The sequence below is a fragment of the Anas platyrhynchos genome, chromosome 10 (genome assembly GCF_047663525.1).
Source record: "Anas platyrhynchos isolate ZD024472 breed Pekin duck chromosome 10, IASCAAS_PekinDuck_T2T, whole genome shotgun sequence".
Lineage (NCBI taxonomy): Eukaryota > Metazoa > Chordata > Aves > Anseriformes > Anatidae > Anas > Anas platyrhynchos.
The window spans coordinates 20,143,746-20,165,066 of record NC_092596.1 but is presented as its reverse complement, the minus strand read 5'-3'; the positions used below and the strand labels follow the sequence as shown (position 1 = coordinate 20,165,066).

At 33.0% G+C, this 21,321-nt stretch overlaps 1 protein-coding gene across 1 annotated transcript in view; it reads left to right on the top strand.

Moving 5' to 3' along the window:
- The window catches only part of PCDH11X (protocadherin 11 X-linked), a 482,091-nt gene extending 460,973 nt beyond the window's left edge, over positions 1 to 21,118 (top strand). The window contains exon 7 of the mRNA XM_072043192.1: positions 16,332 to 21,118. Within this exon, the coding sequence (XP_071899293.1) occupies positions 16,332 to 16,723 (392 nt within the window). The 3' untranslated portion in view covers positions 16,724 to 21,118. The remainder of the gene's footprint in view (positions 1 to 16,331) is intronic.
- Positions 21,119 to 21,321: the final 203 nt, after the last annotated feature.

The window sequence follows — 21,321 nt, the reverse complement described above, 5'->3', positions numbered from 1 at the left end:
CTGAAAAGTCTTTATTTTAAATAGATTACCAAAGATTCTATCCAAAGATTTTTCCCCCTGCAATATAGACTTGCATACCATAACAATATTAAATTATAGCTAAGGGAAACATCCCAGTCATTTCCCATGGGTTTATTTTTATTCTTTTATTCCTTCTTCTTGCATCATGTCTCCAGTATCTCCAGCAATGCTTACTTCTCAAAATTTGATAAGGTTATATATATTCTGAAAAACAACTTTTAGATAATCTCAGCTGTCTTTATTAAAAACAAATAAATTAAAAACAAGCCAGCTTCAAAACAGCGATTTGAGGAGTTTGTTTTTTTTTTACCTTTATCTTCTTTCCTAACATGATCTGTGAGCTATTTACCATGTTTTATGACAGAAGTTACACGAAATGATTGACATGAACTGTTACTGATATTCATGTACACAGGTGCTTGAATTCAAGTATGTTTCATGATCTGAGACTCTGACCTGATTTTAGAAAAGTATAAAAGTAGTTTGAAGTCTCCAGATATAAGGATGACTTGTTTTGTCTAATGTCTTATAGGAGAAGAAAAGCATGCTTTGCTGACTAGAAATCAAGTATGTTGTGTAAGGTAATCTATTTTACTAGACATTTAGCATGATCAGTAAATTGGTATTGGTCATTTAACATGGAAATAACATACTAATGTAATAGATCTAATGTGATGTTATGGTAATGGTATATCATTTAGCAAGGTAATATTTTAGTATTAGTTTCTTAAGAGCTTGACCATCGAGAATATAATGAAGATTTCCTAACGTATCACCTATCTTTGTTATGAAGTAGAAGAAATAAAATGACCAAGACTTTGCTTTGGGGAGGTTGAAATTTTGCCTCATGCTAGGTACATTGATGCAGTGCTCTGTGGGGTTTTGTTCTTCTGCCTTTTTTATGGAGAAGCTAAAGCAGTAAGTATTGTAAAAGGAGATGAAAGCTAGTTATGCCTGAGCTGACTTGGATGTAACTAATTGATCTTGATCCATATTGTGTGGACTGCTGAATAGACCTCTATATGTACATATATTTGTATATATATATATGTACATAGCCCTTCTGAATCAATTCTTAACTTCTTGACATCTGTATGATAATGATTTGTAAGATTTACTTTTCCACAGATGATGACTGTAGTGAAAATAGAAAGGGGAAAGAACAGACTTTCAGCACTTAAATATTTTATACTTTCTTCTGCATACGTCTCCTTTCCCTCACTTCATTATCTATCTTTTTATTTAGCTTGTTCCCTGAGGAAAGAAGTGTTTAACTCCACTGCACAGAGACTGTAGTCTGCCTGTAGGGGTTAGGAAGGACAGTTTACATTCCATGTCAGAAATATACATGAAAAAGTCTTAAAAATAAAATACTAATCAGTAGAGATAATAACACAGTAATTTTGAGCTACACAGATGTATGCTTGTATTTTTAATTACATATGGCTAAATTTATTTTTAATTTGCATACAAAAATTATGGGAAGAGGTCTAACTGTAGTCCAATCTACTTTGTGAAAGAATTGAAGTTAAATTCTGAGAAGCACCTTGAGGAATTTCTAGAAATTGCTTTATCATGTAGAATTTCATGAAATCATTACATTTTATTAATTTAGAGTTAATAATATATTCAGATTTATCTTATGGAAAGATTTGATACCATATCAAATCATCAAAGAACATATATCCCTGGGATTTTTAGTGGTTTATAAAAATAATGAGATCTTGTCACAGGAGGATTATTTAAAGTGTGTATTGGTTTACTGATATTATATTTGGTTAGATTTACTAACGACAGTGGAATATAAATCATTACATTGTCTATTCCAAGGAGGAGGAAAAATAGAAGCAGATTATAATATAACAAACAGTTCAAGCACAGCTTGAAATATAAAATAAAATAGGTCATTCTTTGGAATGCTTTCCAAAAACTATAAACTGTAAAGAAAAACTAACTGTTCCAGGAAATTTGTTATTGCAATATAGATTTCACCACTTGGATATAGAGAAAAAGTTGTCATACATATGGTCAATTTTGTATGAATAGACTTATCAAGAAAAAAAGCTAGAATTGCTCTCCATACTAAAATTTAGTGGAATTTGTAAGACTTCACAAAATTCAGATTTTGAACTTGGTAAAGTTCAAACAGGGAGGTTGAAACTAGATGATCTTTAAAGGTTCCTTGCAAGCCAAACCAGTCTGTGATTCTTATGTTTTCTCCTTAGGTGAAAATTTTCTTAGGTGCCAATGGCATTGATCACCACTCCAACAGAAAGTTTAGTGTAAAAGAAAATGTGTGCAAAAATCTGGTATAAGCTAGCTCAAGTTGGGTACCCAGAAATAATGGAGATCTTGCAGGATTTTACTTTTTTAATTTTTTGTTTCAATTTCCCAGCATGCAAATAGCCTCAATAAAGCAAATAATCCAAATGCAATATTATTTATGTTCATGAAACATTTGGTTGTGCTGTGAAAATGACATAAAAAGCATGCAATGAAATGAATAAATCTGCATTCAAGACAAGGCTTTGAAAGTATTAATTAAAAAGGTGTATGGCCACATGCTGATTAAAGTAGATAAGAAGAAATATTGAATAACTACTTTCTCTCTGAATTGGGCCCAAGGGTCCTATGAGAAAAATAGTATATGATTATTTAATTAAAGTTTGCATCAAAACACTTTTACACAAGGGAGATGAATTAATACTGCAGAATTTGCACTTCCTAACTTTTCAGTACTTCACTGGGAAATGTTAACTTTTTTTTTTTTTTTTTTTAATTTTAAATATAGTGTTTCTTCAGTGTGGCATTATTTACCGATCAGACATTTGGCATATTCACCCCACTGAATTTTTTAGATTGAAGGCATTCATATAATAAATTAAGTATATGTCTTGAATCTAAAATGGAATGCCAAAATAGTGATAGCAGTGAAGTTGGAAGCATGATTCTATTTGGTTTTGGAATATGAAAGAATGGAAGGGGGAAGAAAACTAGGATGTATATGCTGATTGAAACAGTCAGATAAACCTACTGATATTATACTGATATTTTCATACCGATATTTACAAATATTTATTTAAGCTCCTTTAAGATCATCTGTGAAATATCTAGGCAGTGCTTAGTAAGATTTGTATTTCTCAAGCAGGTCTGGAGTACTCGTTGCTGGTTTTTGTTTGTTTGTTTTTTCCCTTCCCCAGGGAAACTGGGGAAACTCAAGTCCTGAAGTAGCATAATTTCTCAGTGTGACAAGACAAGGAACAGAAAAAATGGCTCTGGTACATAGAGGATTAGAATAAAAGTATATAAAGGGATAGATAAATGGAGTAATCTCTTAGGGAAATGGGTGTGTCCAGTATACAGCAGCTTCTAGTACAGGAGAAGGGAAATTCTTCCTTTGCTCCACCTGGATAAAATAACTGGGTGAAACTATAACAGCTAGAATATTGACCATAATGTGGTGATTAAACAAAAGTTTCCAGTCTTTAAAATAAATGTCTACAAGTCATATTGCAGTGGTACCACATTCATGACAATATCACAGTGCTTTCCGATTCTTCTATAGAATGGAGTTATAATGAAAAAAAAAAAAAAAAAAGAAAAAAAAAAGAAAAAAAAGAGAGAGAGAATAAAATCAATTTAACACCTAAAATGTGTTATAAACGCTGTTTTCTCCAGCTGTTCCTGGAATTCAGATTATAAGTAGATACCTAGAAAGCGTAGCATTCTTAGAACAGTAGATTACTCAATTTGTTAATTACTGTTATTTAAGTGATAATTACAACAATTTTTGAATAAAATAGATTAGTGTTACATTATGCAGCATTATTATGAAGACTTCTGTCTCATGGATCTATTGATTCACAGTTTGCGACGCACAGAGTATCAGTAGCATTTCTGTAGCTTTGAAAGCTGCTGTCGCACCTGCACTTGTGTGGTGGTGCCCCTCTGTACCTCCTAGGCTCTGCTCTGCAGTATGCAAATGGACAGCAGAGCCTTAATAATTACTTCTGCCTCAAGACAGCACATACAGTGAGAGGCCTGTGAGTGTAAATAAATAAAAAAAAAGGAATCAGTGTCAGGAACATACATATTTTGGCAGTAGAGTCTTGGCTTTATAATTTACTTGCTTTCTCCTTGAGACTTTAATGTCCTTTTCTACAGAGGTTCTGTAGTCATTACAATTTCATCTCCCAGCATTCAAACAGCCCAGTTGGTGGGAGGCTTTTTCCCAGCCATGATAAATTATTCTCTGTCAGAATCCAAATCTGTCTTTTCAAGTCTGATCATTTTTGATGAATTTATTCTGTTAACATGAGCTTGAATAGAAGCAATAGATGATAATGAATTAACTCTGAGCATATTAATGACATCTCTAGGAGACTACAGATGAATTAAGGAATAAATTGTTGAAGAGGTTCAATAACAGTCTGGTGAACGTTTAGCCAGCAATTGACTGGTAGCTTTTCATTTAGGTCTTTTGTATCCTATGGTTAATTAAAAACCACAGAAAGATCTTAAAGCAGCCATTTGCAATACGGACTAAGTATGAACTGCTCCTGCCAACCATACTTGCTGTAGAAGAGACGATTGTCAAATGTATTCCACTAAAGATTAGGTAATGTCAACTCCAGAAATTAAGGTTTATACCCTCATAAAAAGAAATGAGTGCCAAACATTTAGAGAGCTTTATATATACTTCTGCTAGAGCAGCACATACTTAAAATATCTTTTCTGTAGAGCTTATGAAAAAAGAAAAAAAATAAATTACCTGCTTTTGTGGATCTGCTCTTATAAACAACAGAAAAGGGCAGTATAGGGAGTTCCATCTCAAACAAGAGTTATTCTGATGTAGTTTTATTTGGTTAACTTTGATGTATGCATGCTACATTCAGGATTAACAAACTAAAAGTAAACTTTGAAACTTAAACTTTCTAAAGTGCTGGATGCTAAGCTTTAGTGACTTTATAAGAACTGAATATTTTTTAAATACCTTTCTAAAGGATCCTCTATCCTATGTAGTAGAGAAATGGCTGATTGAATCTCATATACTAAGGAAAGCAGTAAATTCCTTGAAAAATCTGAATGGCAGTATTTAACCTCATTTAATAACACATATTAGGTTTTTATTAGCCTTGTCATATTTATAAAACAGGAGTAAAAATCACTTTTTTTTTTTTTTCCAAAGAAAATTATGGTCTATGCAATGTATTAGAATCCAAATTATTTTCTTTTGTTAGGACATCTTGTTATGCAAATAGCTCTGAATCAAAACTGAACACCAACTCTCTGAAATTAGGAGTTGCACAAATATCTCTCCAGAATCCTCACTTTAGACACATAGCATGTGGTGATACAAGAGCTATGTTTATGCAAATAATGCAACATTTCTAAAATAATGGAATTTACTTTCCTGAAAATTTGGATACTTAACTTTATATCCCCACCCTTCTATATTTGGTGCACTCTTTTTTTTTTTTTTATTTCTTCTAAAAATAAACAAAGAAAAATCAAAACAACAAAAACAAACAAACAAACAAAACCACTTTGTTTCAAGTCAAAATAATACTTGTGGTTATCCTGACAGTGATTGAAGTGGGCTGAAAACATTACTGTCAGCAATTACTGTCTCCCATTTTCTGGGATGATATTGCTGATCCTAAAATCTTCCAGAATCATCACAGCCATGACTGTTCCCTAATACTGTTTTATTGTTGATGTTGTTGTTGGTTTTTCCTCCCCTCTCTTTAAAGAATTTTGTCAAAAGTTGAGCTGGCCTAAATTATCCCCATCATGTGTCAGTTGTCCAAACTGCTGAGAAAATCATCAGATTTAGAAAAGTAAACTACCCTCTATAACCCTAGTTCAGATTAATATATTTTTTATATTTTATTTGACAAATGCTTTGGAAAACTAAAAATAATATTAAAGAAATTCTGAAAGTCATTATTGGAGGTTGTTCAAAGGAAACTAGATGAGAATTAAAACTCGGCAGTGGATTTTCTGTTTTGTTTTGTTGTGTGTTTTTTTTTTTTTTTTTTTTTTTTTTTTCCCCTCAGCAAAGAAAAAGGGAATGTTTATAATATATATTTCTAACCTGCAGGCATCCTTGATGCCAACGACTTCTTAATATTTGGAAAAGACTTAAGTGATATGAGAAACTTAACAATCAAACAGCAAAACTACAGTGGAGAAAGTGGTCACAACTGAATGCTTAAAGAGATAACTGTGAAATTAGTGCCTCATCAGAATCGTGGCAGAATTTCTGAAGGTGCTAGCAATCCCTTGAAAACCCCAGTTAGAAGGTAGCAGACATCACTGTAAGTGGTTTTGTACTCACAGGGAAATGATAGAAACTAGTCAGGTATCCCCTTTCTTCTTTTAAATGTCTATTCTGAATGAAGGTCTGAGCTACAGTACAGATATTGCTCGAAAACACTCAGAGCCACTCTCACTTCTATGCCTGACTGGAACACAATGAAGTTTGGATTATGCTGTTTTAAATTATCACCCATTTTAAGTAATTTTCTTTATAAAACAAGATTAAAATGACTGTAATTCAAAACATTTTACCTCAAATTGATGTGAAAATTGTAGTGTTCATATTATTTCCATTTTTCAATTTGACAAAACATCTCACTCCATGTATAAGCTTTTCTGTGTTGTCACTATCTTGAGTGAAAATATGCATTTTACTCTGTGCATTTTACTCCTTCCTGATGTGTGTTATTTCTTAACACTACTTATTTAACTTTCTTAAAGAATATCTTTATATATAGCCTGTTGTGGTACCTAGGGAAAATATAAACAGATTTAGGAGGTCTGCTTACCTCCCTTCTACCCCACACAATAACAGTCTAACTTCATACTCTAAATTTGTTCTCTGGTCTTTCTACACACCTGATGGTAAGACGATAAAGCAAAAACTGATGATAAAGCAAAGCAAAGAAAAAATTGTAATTCTAGCCTGAAAGAGTTGGAACTCAGATTATGGTGACTCTTACATACATGAAACTTCCTTCTTTCATTTGTTTTCATATTAATACCATAGTAGGAGTCTCTCTCTCTCTCTGGAACAAATCATTTATAAAAAGAATAGCCTCGTCTAAAAGGATAGCCTCATCTCTTCATCAGAAATTTGGTTCATAGATAGGCAGTTACATCAGTAATTTTTCTTAAAAATCTAGTAAATTCTGATGTACATGAGTTCCCTACAAATAAGGGCATTTGCAAGAAACGCTAATATAGAGTGCTTCTTGCAGAATTCCTTCAGTAGTGAAGTTTAGAACAATACTAAAAAGTATTGCAAAATTAAGCAACTTGCAGAAGTTTATGGCTAAATTAGTTCTCGTGAGAATTAAAACTGAATTGTTCCTGCCAAAAGAATACAAACATACAAATGTACTTAGATATGTGATGCTGTATTCAACTGTAAGTGCAAAAGAATGCCAAACCTTATCACTTAAAGTAATGGTAATATGCATGTCAGTTGTCAGACCCTCAAAACCTGGGAAAGAGCTGTTTTGTATGCTAAATCTGCAAAGGATAATTCATTCCGTACTAGGGGGTATGATTTCTTGAGTAGAAAGCTTTAACTAGTACATATGTATAGGATAGATTTAAAGTGATTATGGAAATGTCACTGCAGGACAATACATTATTAGTAGTCCCTCATATGTTGTATCCTGTCCCCTTATGTTTGCTGATAATTAAAAACAGATTGGGATGTCATGTTAAGAACGAATGCAAAATGTCCCTTTTATCATTTGCAACAACTATGAAGTAGTGGTCTTTCTGTATTTTTCAGTGATTGTTCTATTTGTGTTGGTGACAAATGGCATCTTTCTCCTTGTAATGTGCCTGCAGGGTTAAATGACTTTATTATTATTAATGAGTCATTGCTCTAGCTGCCCAGAAAGAGAGGGAACAGAAAACATAAGTGATTTAGAACTAAGTAATCACAAATGTAATTATTACCTTTCAAATTTCATTTTTACATCAATCACAAAGTTGTTAATCAAACATAGCCATCTCACATTTTAGAGGTCTTTCCTGAGTAGATACCTGGTTCCACTGAGGGCAGTCTGTGGCAGATTGACAAAGTGGTAATGACAAAAAACTGCTGTGAAAAAAAGTGGTTAGAAAATGCTGTCTAGTCATCAAGGAGCCTGCAGTTCAGAGGGTTTTCCAAGACTTAAACCCACCTGGGCTTCAGCCATATGGAGGAGTGTCCTCCTGGGGAGGACAAAAGCTGCAGGAGGGGAATCCTTTTGTCCTGTGGTGATATGAAATGTCAAAGTCTTACTTCTTCTTGTCTTTCCACAAAGTTGTACATCATGACTAATGAGCTTAATAAGTACAAGAGATCTGACATGCTGCTGGTCAGTTTATGGGAATTTTGAAGTGTGACTTCTTGAGCATACAATAGTTATCCTAATCACTTGTAAAAACTTGAAAATCTAGCAAAACATAATTATTAGGTGGAGCACAAGGCTTGTTCTTCTGTAGGGGTAAGGGAATCACAGCGAATTTAGGAAGTGGAAATTATTGTGGATTCTGTTAGACCATGCTGCAAGTACAGTTAACGGCAAGCAATGTTGTTTTTTCAGAAACATAGGCTGAACTTGAAATTTATAGTGAAATGGAAAATCTGAGGAAAGACTTTGGCAAAATGAGAACATGTCCTTTCAATACTGTCATCTCTGCATAATGTTAGAATGGCAAAGATTCTCATCTTTTAAAAATCTACTTGGAAATAAAATGAGAAAATGGAAACTACTCATTTCCATACTTCATACCTCAAAAACATCATTTGAATCAATAGGATCACAAAACAGGTGAACTTGAAACATTTTTGATGGAAAAAAAAAGCTTTGTCAAAAAAGCTTCATCCAGCTTTACTTACTTATTGAACCCAAGAAAACAGATTTAATGCTGTTGACCCTCCAATCAAATGCAATATCTGTCATTGCTATAAACAGTATTACTTAGATTTCACTTTAAAACATTGCATTTGAACATCACGAAAGTATCTAGAAGTATTCACAAAATAAATTAAGGGCAACGTATTAAGAATAAGAACTTTTGTTTTGTTTTGTTTTACATTCTAATAAATAAATATGCTTTTTTTTTTTTTTTTCTTGAAATGCAATTAGAGTCACAGCATAAAAGCCACAGAATATTTTTAGACTGTTGTAGGGTTTTTTGTTTTCTGCTTTATTGGCCTGTGACTTTAAATTTCTGTTTGTGTGTATCTGATAAAAGCACAATTTCAAAACATCTTAACCCTCTTGGGTCACTGCAGGAAAGATATGCTTACTTAGTATTTGATTTTTTTATGGTTTTCTTTTGAAAATTAGGATTTCATTAAAGTGTCTGAACCATGAATATTTGCCAACAATTGTTCAAGGACTTAACAAAATTACTTAGTATTCTAATTTATTTTTACTGTAAAGTCAATACTTTTTAAAATAATAGCGTTTTGAACTTCATGAAAACACAGCCCACTTGTTGTGAAGAAACATCAGAAAACTTACTCAAGTGAATATAGGTTGTAAATAGTGAAGTTTGAAGCAGACCTATAGGTCCTTTAACCCATACTTTTTCATTGAAGCTGTTGTATGTGAGGTATCTCAGACTTTCCTGAAAAGGAACTTCTGCTTGTCCCCTATTCATCACCCTGCATTCTGCTGAGAATGCATTCTGCTGAGAATGACTTTTTCATCTCATCTCCTTATAAAAAAAAATGTGTTTTCCGCTGTTTCCATATCAAATGAGTTTATGTAAATTCAGTGTTTCTTAGTTCTCTTCATGAATCTTCAGGCTTTTGAGGTATTTAGTGATTTATAACAAAATCACTAAGCTTCCTTTCTCTCTCATGCACTCTCACACCTTAAACTTTAAAAACTATTTTGTATAATTACACTGTATTCACACTGTGGATACCGTAAGCAACAATATTCTTCTCTAAATCTACATATGTATGTATATATACATATTTGAGTGTAAGTAAGAATGAAAATGGGAGTAACCTCTTTAGCAAGGTTTGAAGAAGAGAGAACCAATGTTATGACTTATCTGTAGAAATGACTACTAAATGTGACTGGAATGGCACGATACCCAGTATAGTGTGGCCAGCCAAGGTGGCACACAAAAATGTGTGATTTCCTGCATGCCTGTTGATTCCGCATTTAGAACATCTGGAGGATAAACCTTCCTCAGAGTATGATTTCTCATGGGATCTGTACATGAGGCTGAAGACTAAGGGAAGTGGTATGTCCTAATTGTTCTTTGAATAAAAAGGTTCAAAGGCTAGAATTTTAGTAATTTATTTAGGTTTTTAAGTTATTGAGATCCATACAGGAAATAAAATATTCATAGGAATCTTCTCCCAAAGGGATTATATTATAAAAGATATCGATATAACAGCATTGATATAACAGCAATGATCAATGATTCAGGGTTTCTACATTCAGCTTCTTCCTTATTAATATATCCCAGTTTATACTAACAAACTATTCTACCCTCCCTATTTTATTGTTAATGTTATTTCTCTTCTCTTAACCCAGCAGAGACCATTAAATGATGTTGCCCACATGGCAGCTTTCTGTCACAAGGGTAATTCTGGACTATAATTTACTTATATTATGCTTCAATTTCTACTTAGATTGAGTACCACATATAGTACATACACATGAGGGAAAAAATGAGGGAGATGCAGGGGGAACACAACCCATTCCTTAGGAGCTATTGGCTGAGATGAGCAGTATAAGGTTGTCATCTTCATCACTCTGGTGAGTTCCTGCTGAGCAGAGAGCACTGAAATTGTGATGGGAGCTGTTTAATAAAAAATGCTTCAGTAAATGAGAGGCACTTCTGGATGCTGACAGAATAGCATTGGCACTGCATGCCATGTATTCATATATGTGCTGTGTTGTGAAAATATGAAAAATAGCTCAGCAATGGCATAATTATGGGCAATTTGCTTAATTGCTTGCTAATTGTTGCTTGCTTTATTATGAAACAAGAGTGCTCTGAATGTAACACTGGATGGTTTGCATCCAAAATGTGTCATATTCAATACTGGCTTTTCATTAAGACTTCAGCTACATGGTGTTAAATTTAAGCATTCTATCTATATCCTGTATTTTATATCATTTACTTATTTTTTTTGAAATTATTTTTGAATTCTTTATGCAATTTATAAAAGTCCTAAGCCTGGATTGATACCATGCAGTTTGTCAGTTTTTGAACTTCTATTGAATCTGAGCATTTTGCTGATGAATACGTTTTTTGATCATTATTACGTGTAAGTGGGTAAAGGTGGAGACATTGGAGACATTTTAAGGTTTGTCCAGGAGCTCATGGTGTTGATTGTACCTCTCCTTTTTGGTGGAATGGAGGGGCATAGGAGTAGAAAAGAAAGTGTATCATGTATACACTAAATACATGCTTCAACATTATGAGAATGCTGATAACACTCTCAGACTAACGACCTGTTTTCCTTTGAGAATTCTCTATAAGAAATATTCTTAAACCTGCAACAAATATTGAGCTAGAAATGTCAAAGCAAGCAACATTCAGTCTACAAAATATATAGCACCAAGTGCAACCTGCATTGTAGTGTTCTTCAGCTTTCATACCCCATACGCAAGAAGAACAACCAACATTTATATTTTCATTTATATTTATATGTACTGTACGTGGGCTTTATAATTATAGAAAGTCTCTAACCAAAACAAACAGAAAAAGATCAAATAGTATTTTTTTGTTATAATTGTTTTGACTGAAGGATAGCTACCTGGCAAGGTTGAAATTCCACATTTTAAGTAAAAGTAAATATTCTTACTGAAGACTGGTTTGACCTAAAAATGATAAAGACTGTGGAACAATGAACAAGTCTTTTAACTACTGTGCTTTTAGTTATACTTGACAGCTCTGATCTAAACATTTCATAAGAGCTGACAGACACCTTCTTTAAAAACGTTCTTAGTTCAGAGGCAGACAATTTAAAAAACAGCTTAATTCCTAAAACAATCTGGAGTTCAAGTGACAATGGTAAATTCACATGTGCATAAGTGTGTTCCATTGTATGAATTAAAAAATATCTCTCAGACAACCTGCATGTCATAGTTGATGAACCTCCATGCAGTATGAAAAAATATATAAAATTAAGGTTTTATTAATGAGTGAAGAAACAAGGCAAACTGATAAAAGTTGAAATGAACGTATTGTTAATTTGTAATACATGAGGAATATTTACAGTTTTATTTCCAGTTATAAACCTGTCGTATCTTTTGTGAGAACATATTACCAGACACTAAATTTCAGCAGAGAAAACCATTATTTCTTCTGAAAATATTCAAAGACAGCAGAAACCTTCTTTTACTTGTTTGTTAGAGGCAGATGTCACAGATCTTTCCTGCCAGAATACTTATGGGACTGGAATAATCACCTACATTACCTCTTTTGAATGAGAGAAGAGCTCAATTTTTTTTCTTTTCACCCACACTTAACAATGACTTGCAAGAGGTTAGTGTTGCAAACACTTGCCTGCATAAGAAAATGCAAAGCAGAAGAAAGCTTAAGGAGTAGCAGCTAGAAAATGCTATGCTCAGTTTACCCAGGCTTGGATAAATGCCACTTGAGCACTGAACTTCACACTGACACAACTGTATGGCTTGAAATCCTCTTCAGATGGTCTTTTGGGATGCTCTGCTGACCCAGCCTGAGTCTCTCCTTTTAAGTGGGCAGCAAGTGGTGAAGGGGAATCCAGCCTGGGTGCTGTGGACAACATCATAATGCTAGTTACAGTGACCTCTCAGAGGTCACTGTCTCAGTGACATATTATTAAGTCAGTAACAGAACATTGGAAACCAACTACTTTATATCGTAAAGTGGCACCACTAGTATGATATATTGCTGATAAATAGCTCTTTGCTTTGATAAAAAAGGGAATTGTTAGAAATATATATTTTTTTAAGTAAAACAGCTTGGATGGCAATACAATGCCAGGGCTAGGCAGCTATTTAGAATGGTTTCAAGTGCTAATGAAGCAGTAGAATGATATCTTAGAAAAATAGAGAATGAATTATACTGACTGAAGGAAGCTACATTTCACTGCCTGGAAGAACAGTCAAAAAAGATAATGCCTAGTGAATATTCATGAAGAAAAAATCCTACATTTTGTGCTAGTTCATTGAAAACCAGAAGAATTATGTTCCAACAGTCTTTTTTTTTTTTTTTTTCGTTGATTGTGCTAAAAGCATTTGATACTCCTGGCTTTATATATTTATTTTTACTTCATACCAAGACAAAGCTGTTTTGTGTCTGAGTTACCCTTGCTAGTACTTCTTACTGCAGCAGACCAGTTGTTGAGATTTGCTAAGATTCCATTAAATGGAAATACTGGAGACCTTATCCATCTTGCAATATACTTATTGTCACACTCTCAGTTAATTTGTTTTCCTACAGTATACCCAGTCTCCTAAAGAAAACCTCAGGGCTATGCTAATGCTATGGCCTATATGCAGAAGATATAAATTAAAAACAAAACAGTTCTATTCATTTTTCTTGAAATATGATTCCTTTTGAAGTTAGTCTATGGGTTAAATATATCATTGATTTAATTTTATTTTTTTCTTTCTAATGAGTGCAGTATATTATAAACCAAAGCTTGACTGTTACAGTTGGAAAAAAAAGATGTCAGACATCATACAGAAAAGTACTTGTATTTGCTAAATACATTTTTACTTTCTATTCTCTTGCAACGCTGCAGAGATACTCAGTAGAAAAGGGTTTTAACTCTTCAAAATTATTAAGAACTGTATATTTTACATGTTATTAGTCATAAGCAGTGATGAAAAATATAATTACTCTGACAGTCAAGATTACATGTACAAAATACATATACTGAAAGATTGACTGCTACAAAAAGTCTGACAATGAAGGATTTTTATATAATGAAACCCAAACCTAAAAGCCAAAATAACTTGTATTCACAGCATATGATTATACCCATGAAGGTTAGGTAGGTTTTGCTAAAGGTTTGTTTGCTTTCTTTGTTTTCTGTTTGTTTGTTTTTGCTAAAGGTTGTGTATCAATCTCATTATTGAGAGAATAAATGAGAATGTCATTCTGACAACATTGTTGTTCTTCACATGTTAGCATGTTCCAAGTCTACAGGTAGTCTGGCAACACATGGCACAAAATGCTTATGTCAATATGGTGTAGAGAATGCTTTATAAGCGACCTTTTATTTCTGCAGTTCCCTTGTCTAAAGCTCAAGTTAAGTATTGCCATACACTGGTTTTGATGGTTTAATTTTGTTTGCTTTTTTATTCTAGCTTGAGATGGTACTACATTATAAGTATAGTAACTAATTGCTGTGGAGATCTAGCAATGCATAATAATTATTATTTCCAAATAAAAATAGTATTTTTCCAGTTTCACCTAAGTAACAGAATTTTAAGAGATATTAGAAAGCCTAGAGGAATGTCTGGGGGATTGGGTATCAACAAGGTTTTGTTAATAAATGCAAAAAATATCAATTTATGCATAAATCAGTGATAACTCAACATTAAGTCAAGGACATACCTGTTTTCTGTGAGTTGCCTTGATTAGAAGAGAAGAAAACTTGGATAATTAAAGAGCTTAAAGAACTTGTATATACTTAATTTTATGTCTCTAATAGCAGATAGCAGGACACAGAAAGATTAGACTAATCTACCAGCAGTAACTTTTTTTTTTTTTTTGCATGAACTATTTCCTCTACTGAATTATTTCCATATTTATATATCTGACTGCCCATCAAAACTGGATTAGTACTTCAACAACAAGGTGCCGAGGCTTTGTCAGGATTACATTCTAAAATACAGAGACAAGATGACTGAAGACATGTTGAAATGCTAAAAACAGGGCAAAACAACAATATTTATAAACAATCATTTCTTTACCAGGCACATACTTGTACAATTTACTTCAGGAGAAATAATCAAGAACATAACATTCAGGAAACAACAGAGAACCAATTGTCCACTTAACACTGGTAGATTTTAAAAAGATGTAACCTGTATTTTGGTCAGCAGCATTATATATTTCAATGACTGAAGGAAAAAGTAAATTAATTTATATTTAGATGTAACATGGAAATATGTGTTAGTGCTTTGTAGCTTTACACAGACTTCAACATGCAAAGTATTTATTAGAACAGAAATACAGCATCTGTTTAAATGTCTCAAAAGATGAGCGGCTCCCACTCAGAACTATTATTGCAATAAGTAATTTGTAGCAGCATACCTTCTCCACTGGTTGTGAGTCACTGGTTGTCAATCCAATTCTAAATATTTTCCTGAAAATAAATACGAATAATATATACACATCTTTCAGAAAAAGGACATTCTTGCAGTTTGTGAAGACAACACAATACAATATCTAATTGGACTCTTTCTCTCTTTTGATATACTTAAACCATGTACGTAGCAAGATAATATAAAAATAATGTATATAATAATAAAAATATCTCAAGGAATGATATGTAGTATATAAGTTATGTTAATTTGATTTCACACAACATGGTAAACCCAGAATAATTTCAATGAAACAGATCAAGATTGTTTATGTATTGCAAATTATGTTTTGTAGACAAAGTAGCTTACTTTGTCTTTGAACAAATTATAATTTCTGTAATCTCTTTTCAAGGGCATAAACCTTGCATCTACTCAAGAACTCAGGTTCGATTACTAGTAAACTACAGAGGTTACAGCTTCGTTGGCTATTACCCTTTGATTTTTCACGGTTTCCAGTATTGAATGCACAGAGAAATCAATTCTCTTTAAAATAGTTTTTAGGCTGTCTTTCATTCTTAAAGCTCTTGAGTACATCTTTGAAGCCACTTCAAGAGAATATTTCAATAAAAATAATACAATTTTATTTTTTCTTCAAGTAATTGTATGCAAACATATAGAATAGTGATATTGTATTATTATAAAGTTTTATTAGTTTGTTTGTTTTCACATGAGGGACAATTCCAAAAAATAAAAATGTCATAAGTAGAATGTATAATGGCTTTGGTTACCTGACTGAAGCCACAGTATCATATGTTGATGAAATTTTAATATTTTTTCTGATGATACTGTGGGCCTCAAACTTGCAAACATCTAAACATTCATTTAATTTTTACGACTGCAGGTATTTTCTTTCCCAACTATGTCCATTATCATTGAACTAGAATTGCTTTGTTACCCTTGATTCCCTGCATATGTCAGTCTTCAGATCCTTTGATAATTTCCTGTCTTTTTCTGCCCTCCCAGCTATTGAAGTAAATCTCCAGAAAGCCCTGGCTGAAGCCTCTGAAACCTGCACACAGGAGTGTCTCATCCTAGGCCATTCAGACAACTGCTGGATGCCACCTTCTTTGACACAGTATCAACAGTCCAACACCCCTTTGCCATCATTTGGCTTCCAGCAAGGCTGGGGCCGAGGAGCCAGGCCTGATGGATGCCACACTCTTGGGAGGTCCCTTCCAAAGGATGATGCTGACAAAGGCCAAGGTGGGCTCAGGCCCCAGTTCTACAACACCTGTGAAAGACACTGCACCAGTGAAGATCCTGTCAAAGTCATCCCTCTGGCAAACTTTGCTGTATCCCACCAGACACCGGTGTCTGGGAGTAGCACTACGTTTATCCATGAGCACCAGCTATAAATGCATATCTGGCAAATCCACTATTTCAGGCTTTAAGTGTAACTTAAGCCTAACTCTGTTCTTAGTGCACATACAAACTTGTTAGGCTTGTGAATATTTATGTATATAGAATCCTAAATTTGAATTTGAATTTAGCTTTTCAAGCTAAATCCTTAGGACTTAGTTAAAATTGACCATAGTTCTTGGCAAAATATATAAAATGGGGAAGAAAACCCACAACCCCGAACCTAACAAAAGAAAACACAAAATCCCACTGATTTTCTTATATGGGTCATATAGCACAAATACCTGCTAGCAGTTCTTCCTCTTTGTTGAAAGCATTTTCTTAGTACAGTTTAGGAAATATTACAGTAATATAACTCACTAGTTTTTTTTCTATCTTCTTTGTTATAATTTATAGCATATTCATAAATTTCACCTTCCATTTGCTTAGCAATAGAGATCAAGCGGGCAATGTCTCATTTGATTACCTTACATAATAGAATGTGTAAGATCTACTTCTTAGGAAGGATGGTATATGTTTTCAACAAAATTTATCTTTCATGTAATTAAGAAGGAAAATGTACTGAAAGACATGACAACTGCTTTTGTTTTTAATTTTAACTGATTGGATACACAGGTATTTATTCTATGAAAGAATGCAATAGATGAAATAGAAAACTCTTAACTAGGCTTTTCTGTGTGAAATTGAAAACATGACCATACAATAAGGATCAGGTTTGTTTTTGTTTTTTTTTTAAATTTATTTCTAAGATTTTATTTTCTACAATAATGGAAGCAAAAGTGTGATAAATGTGCTTTTCAAGCTATAAGGCTAATTTTATTTATTATTATTTTTTTTTTATCTTGCAGAGCTTGCTTTGGCTACTGTTCCTGTTAGTTGAAAATTACATGGGCACTGCTGAAAACAGTAGGAAACTGGGCTAGTTATTTTGGCCGGTGTCATATTGTGGCTTTAAGCTACTGATGTTTAAAATAATATTATAGTGATGTATATGTTTGTTTTACAGCTATAATCACCTATTACAAGTATTCAGTAGAAGATTAGCTATAATATTAGTTACTTCACCCCAAACCTATTAGATAAAGGAGTAGTTGTCATCGTAGCTTAGTTTATTAGAGAATTGCTGACATTTTTCAGCAAAGAAAGAAGGTAATGAATGCTGGATAACTATAAGTACACCCCGATTATGTTATTTGATAAAGTCTCAAGGTGGTTCTCTGTAAAGATTAAAATTTTTTCAGTGTTCTGTTAACCGAACAGTACATTCTTAATAGTGACAGGAAAAAACAAACAAACAAACAAACAAACAAAAAAAACTAGTAAATTCTACAGCGGATGAAAAGGAAATTCCTTTCTTAAATAAAAACAAAACAAAATATTTCCTTTCTAGTATTTTGTTGCTGTTTAGCCATTTAGCTCTTTCATCATTTATGATACCAAGTTTTTTTCCTTATCAAACTGCATAACTTTGTTTAGTTTTATTGATACTCTAAGTGAGACAATCAAAGTTTTGTGAAAGAAAAAATGACAGTGTATGAATATTTCTTACGGATAGATTTCTGTGTTGGCTTCATATTGTAACTTATGTGTAATTTATTATAAAAAAAAAAAGTGTAAAAATGCTGTAATATTAGCTGCTTGTAAAATTTACAGAAGTACAAGTTGTTGAAGGTTTCCAATGAACACTAAAAGAGCTTCTCTTATGTGCCCAGCAGGTATAAGTAGCTTTATATATTGTGTCCCAACTGTAATCCTATTCAAATCACATTTACATTTTATGTGCAAACTAAAAGAAGCTTCACTTTTGATCTACTGATAGGCTTTAATTAATAAACATAAGATTATCTAATGATGTACTTCTGTTCTTTTTTTATTTTGTTTAATGTATTTCTCAATAATGTTTAGAAAAAATGTGGCACACTGCTTTCCAGTTGCATGTAAATCCAGGGTAAAAAAAAGAAAACAAAAAAAATCCTTTGGCTACTGACACACAGTAGTTGACACAGCTCATTTCCAGTTCCAGGAAAACTAAAAATTTGACAAATTAATTCATACCTAATATATACAGAGTCTTTTGTTGTTTACTTTGGAGACATCACAGTGAGAAAATTCATCAGTCCTTTTCAGGGATACACAATAAAAGCTTATCTGTAGTTTACACAGCTTTACCAAACATATTAATTGTGCAAATTTAGAATAAAGCTGACATGTAATACTTCCTATTGTAAACGGAGAACTATAGTTTTAGTTAAAGATGGCTGCCATACCAAGTGGCAGCTGCATTTTAGAACTGTATTTATTTATTTATTTATTTAGCCTTCAACGTTTCCTTTCTGGGTGAAGATTGTAACTGAAATTTCCTGACAAAACAATCAATTTCTACAGCATTAGGAGTTTAATAGGAAAAGATAAAGATACCAGAATTATACTTTCTTCCCCCCCCCAAACACACACACACACACAGGTAACAAAACAATCGATCAATCAATCAAAAACCCCAACCCTTTCTTTTTTAACGTTTTTTTTTTTTTTTTTTTCTTTGAGATATGGAAGCAATTAACTGCCATCCTTTCTCCAAATAAAACACACAATAAACAAAAAGTGAAAAACAGAAACCAACCAACCAACCAAAAAAAAAACAAACTGCTTAAACAAAAAGAATTATAAAGTTGAATCTGATTATAGGAAGTGTTAAATATTATATCCATGACATTGTGCTATGGTATTGTAAAATTCTATCAACAAGATAAATAACATTTAATTGTAAATTTATTGGGAGTAAAATTATGCCCTCATTTTTATATATTACATATATAAAATTATGTATTAAAGGTGACATTTTTTTCTGAAAAAAATGTACAAGTGTCATGTCAGTATCCAGAGGAATAACATTACTATAGACTCTTTGCACATCTTGCCATATATATAAATAATTTATCTAGTGCATAGGCTGTATATTTTTGTGTAATTTTTTTAGTCAATTATTTCATCTTGTGTGAATTTGTGGAGAAAACAATCCTATATACAATATACAGTAAAATGGTAGTTACATGATTAGATTTGTTTCATACAGTGTAACAATAAAAGAAAACCTTTGCCTTCAAAGTAATGTGTCACAGTCTAGCCTAGATTTTTTTTTTTTTTCCAAATTCAATACATGCTTGTTGCACTTTGAACTATTGCAAGATATAGGTAGTGGTGGCAGAAAGAAAGGTAACTTTTGATTATGTAAAGGAGTCAAATATTAAAAAAAAAAAAAAAAGATGAACTGAAGTCAAACTGGTTGAAGTGAAATATATCAGTTTTTTGTTTTCATAAACTGTGCTGTGTAACTTAATTCTAAAGGAAGAATAATGAGGCACATCTGCTTGGCCAGACAGAGACTACTGAGCACCTGCTCTCTCGGCTGTGAGCTGGCCGGATGCAGGTCATTTAGCTCATTATTATGGCAATGAGCCCATGCTAATAGGACCTGAGGGTTTATGAATGTTAGCATGACAGTTAGGTTGACATAACTTTAGTTATGTGAGTCTGAATCCAGACAGGTCCTTTTGCTAGGCACAGAGGTGGAGAAGTGCAGCCACTTTGTATTAGATACTCATGAGCCCAGTGTATGCAGGGTTTTTTTTTGTTTGTTTGTGGGTGTTGGTGTGTTTTTTTGTTGTTGTTGTTTCTTTGTTTTCTAAGAAGTGGAAGTTTGCTCTGTTGTATTCTGAGCGAGCTCTAATCCAGTGTGCAAATACATCAGCCTCAAGTTACCATTGTTACTCCTCTTCTAGTGTCACTGAGCCAGAGAGTAGACCTAAATAATTTTTAGCTGCTAATGGTTGATTAGTGCAAGGTCTCTTGATTCAAGCTTATAAAGCTTTAATTTGAAATTCTTGATCATTGTATTTTGTTTCCAACAGTTCTAGCACAAGTTTTTCTTTTGCAGCTTTAATACCAGTTCCTATCAAAATTTATTGATTAAATGTTTGAAGTTTATTACCATTATTTAATTGGATAAACAAAAAGGGAGGGATTGGTTTGTGCAGACACAAAGTAAAGTTGAAGGCAAAGATTTTATTTGATATACATAGGAAAATTGTGTATAACATTATCCCTAGAGAAGAAAGAGATGGATGATTTCTTGTAAATATTTGGTTTTGTATGTCTGGAAAGCCTCCCTGCTCTATGGCATACTACAGGATCTGAGAGTGAGCAGTGTATGTCTATGTACTGAAACAGCCCTAACCATGCTTTACAAATCATGCAGTTGGACATCATATATCATAGTCCAGCAGCATTTAAAGTCCAGTAAATTTGCAGTAGTTCTATTTCAGGTTTCTGTACAGCATGTTGTCTTGTTATTTACAATGCTTATTAATAAACTAGATCCAAAAAAACTGTTTCCTCCTTTGCACTGTCGTCTTTTTGTTTCTGTAATACAGGCATTTAAAAAGGATTCTTCCAGCTACACTTCCCTCCCATTCCCAGCAGAAAAGTTAACTTAGCTTGCAGTTACTTCATCAAATTGAGTAGCGGGCTTTTGGTAGACAGTAGAAACATTCACACACAATGTGTACACCACTCTAGCTTTTTATTATAAGATGTA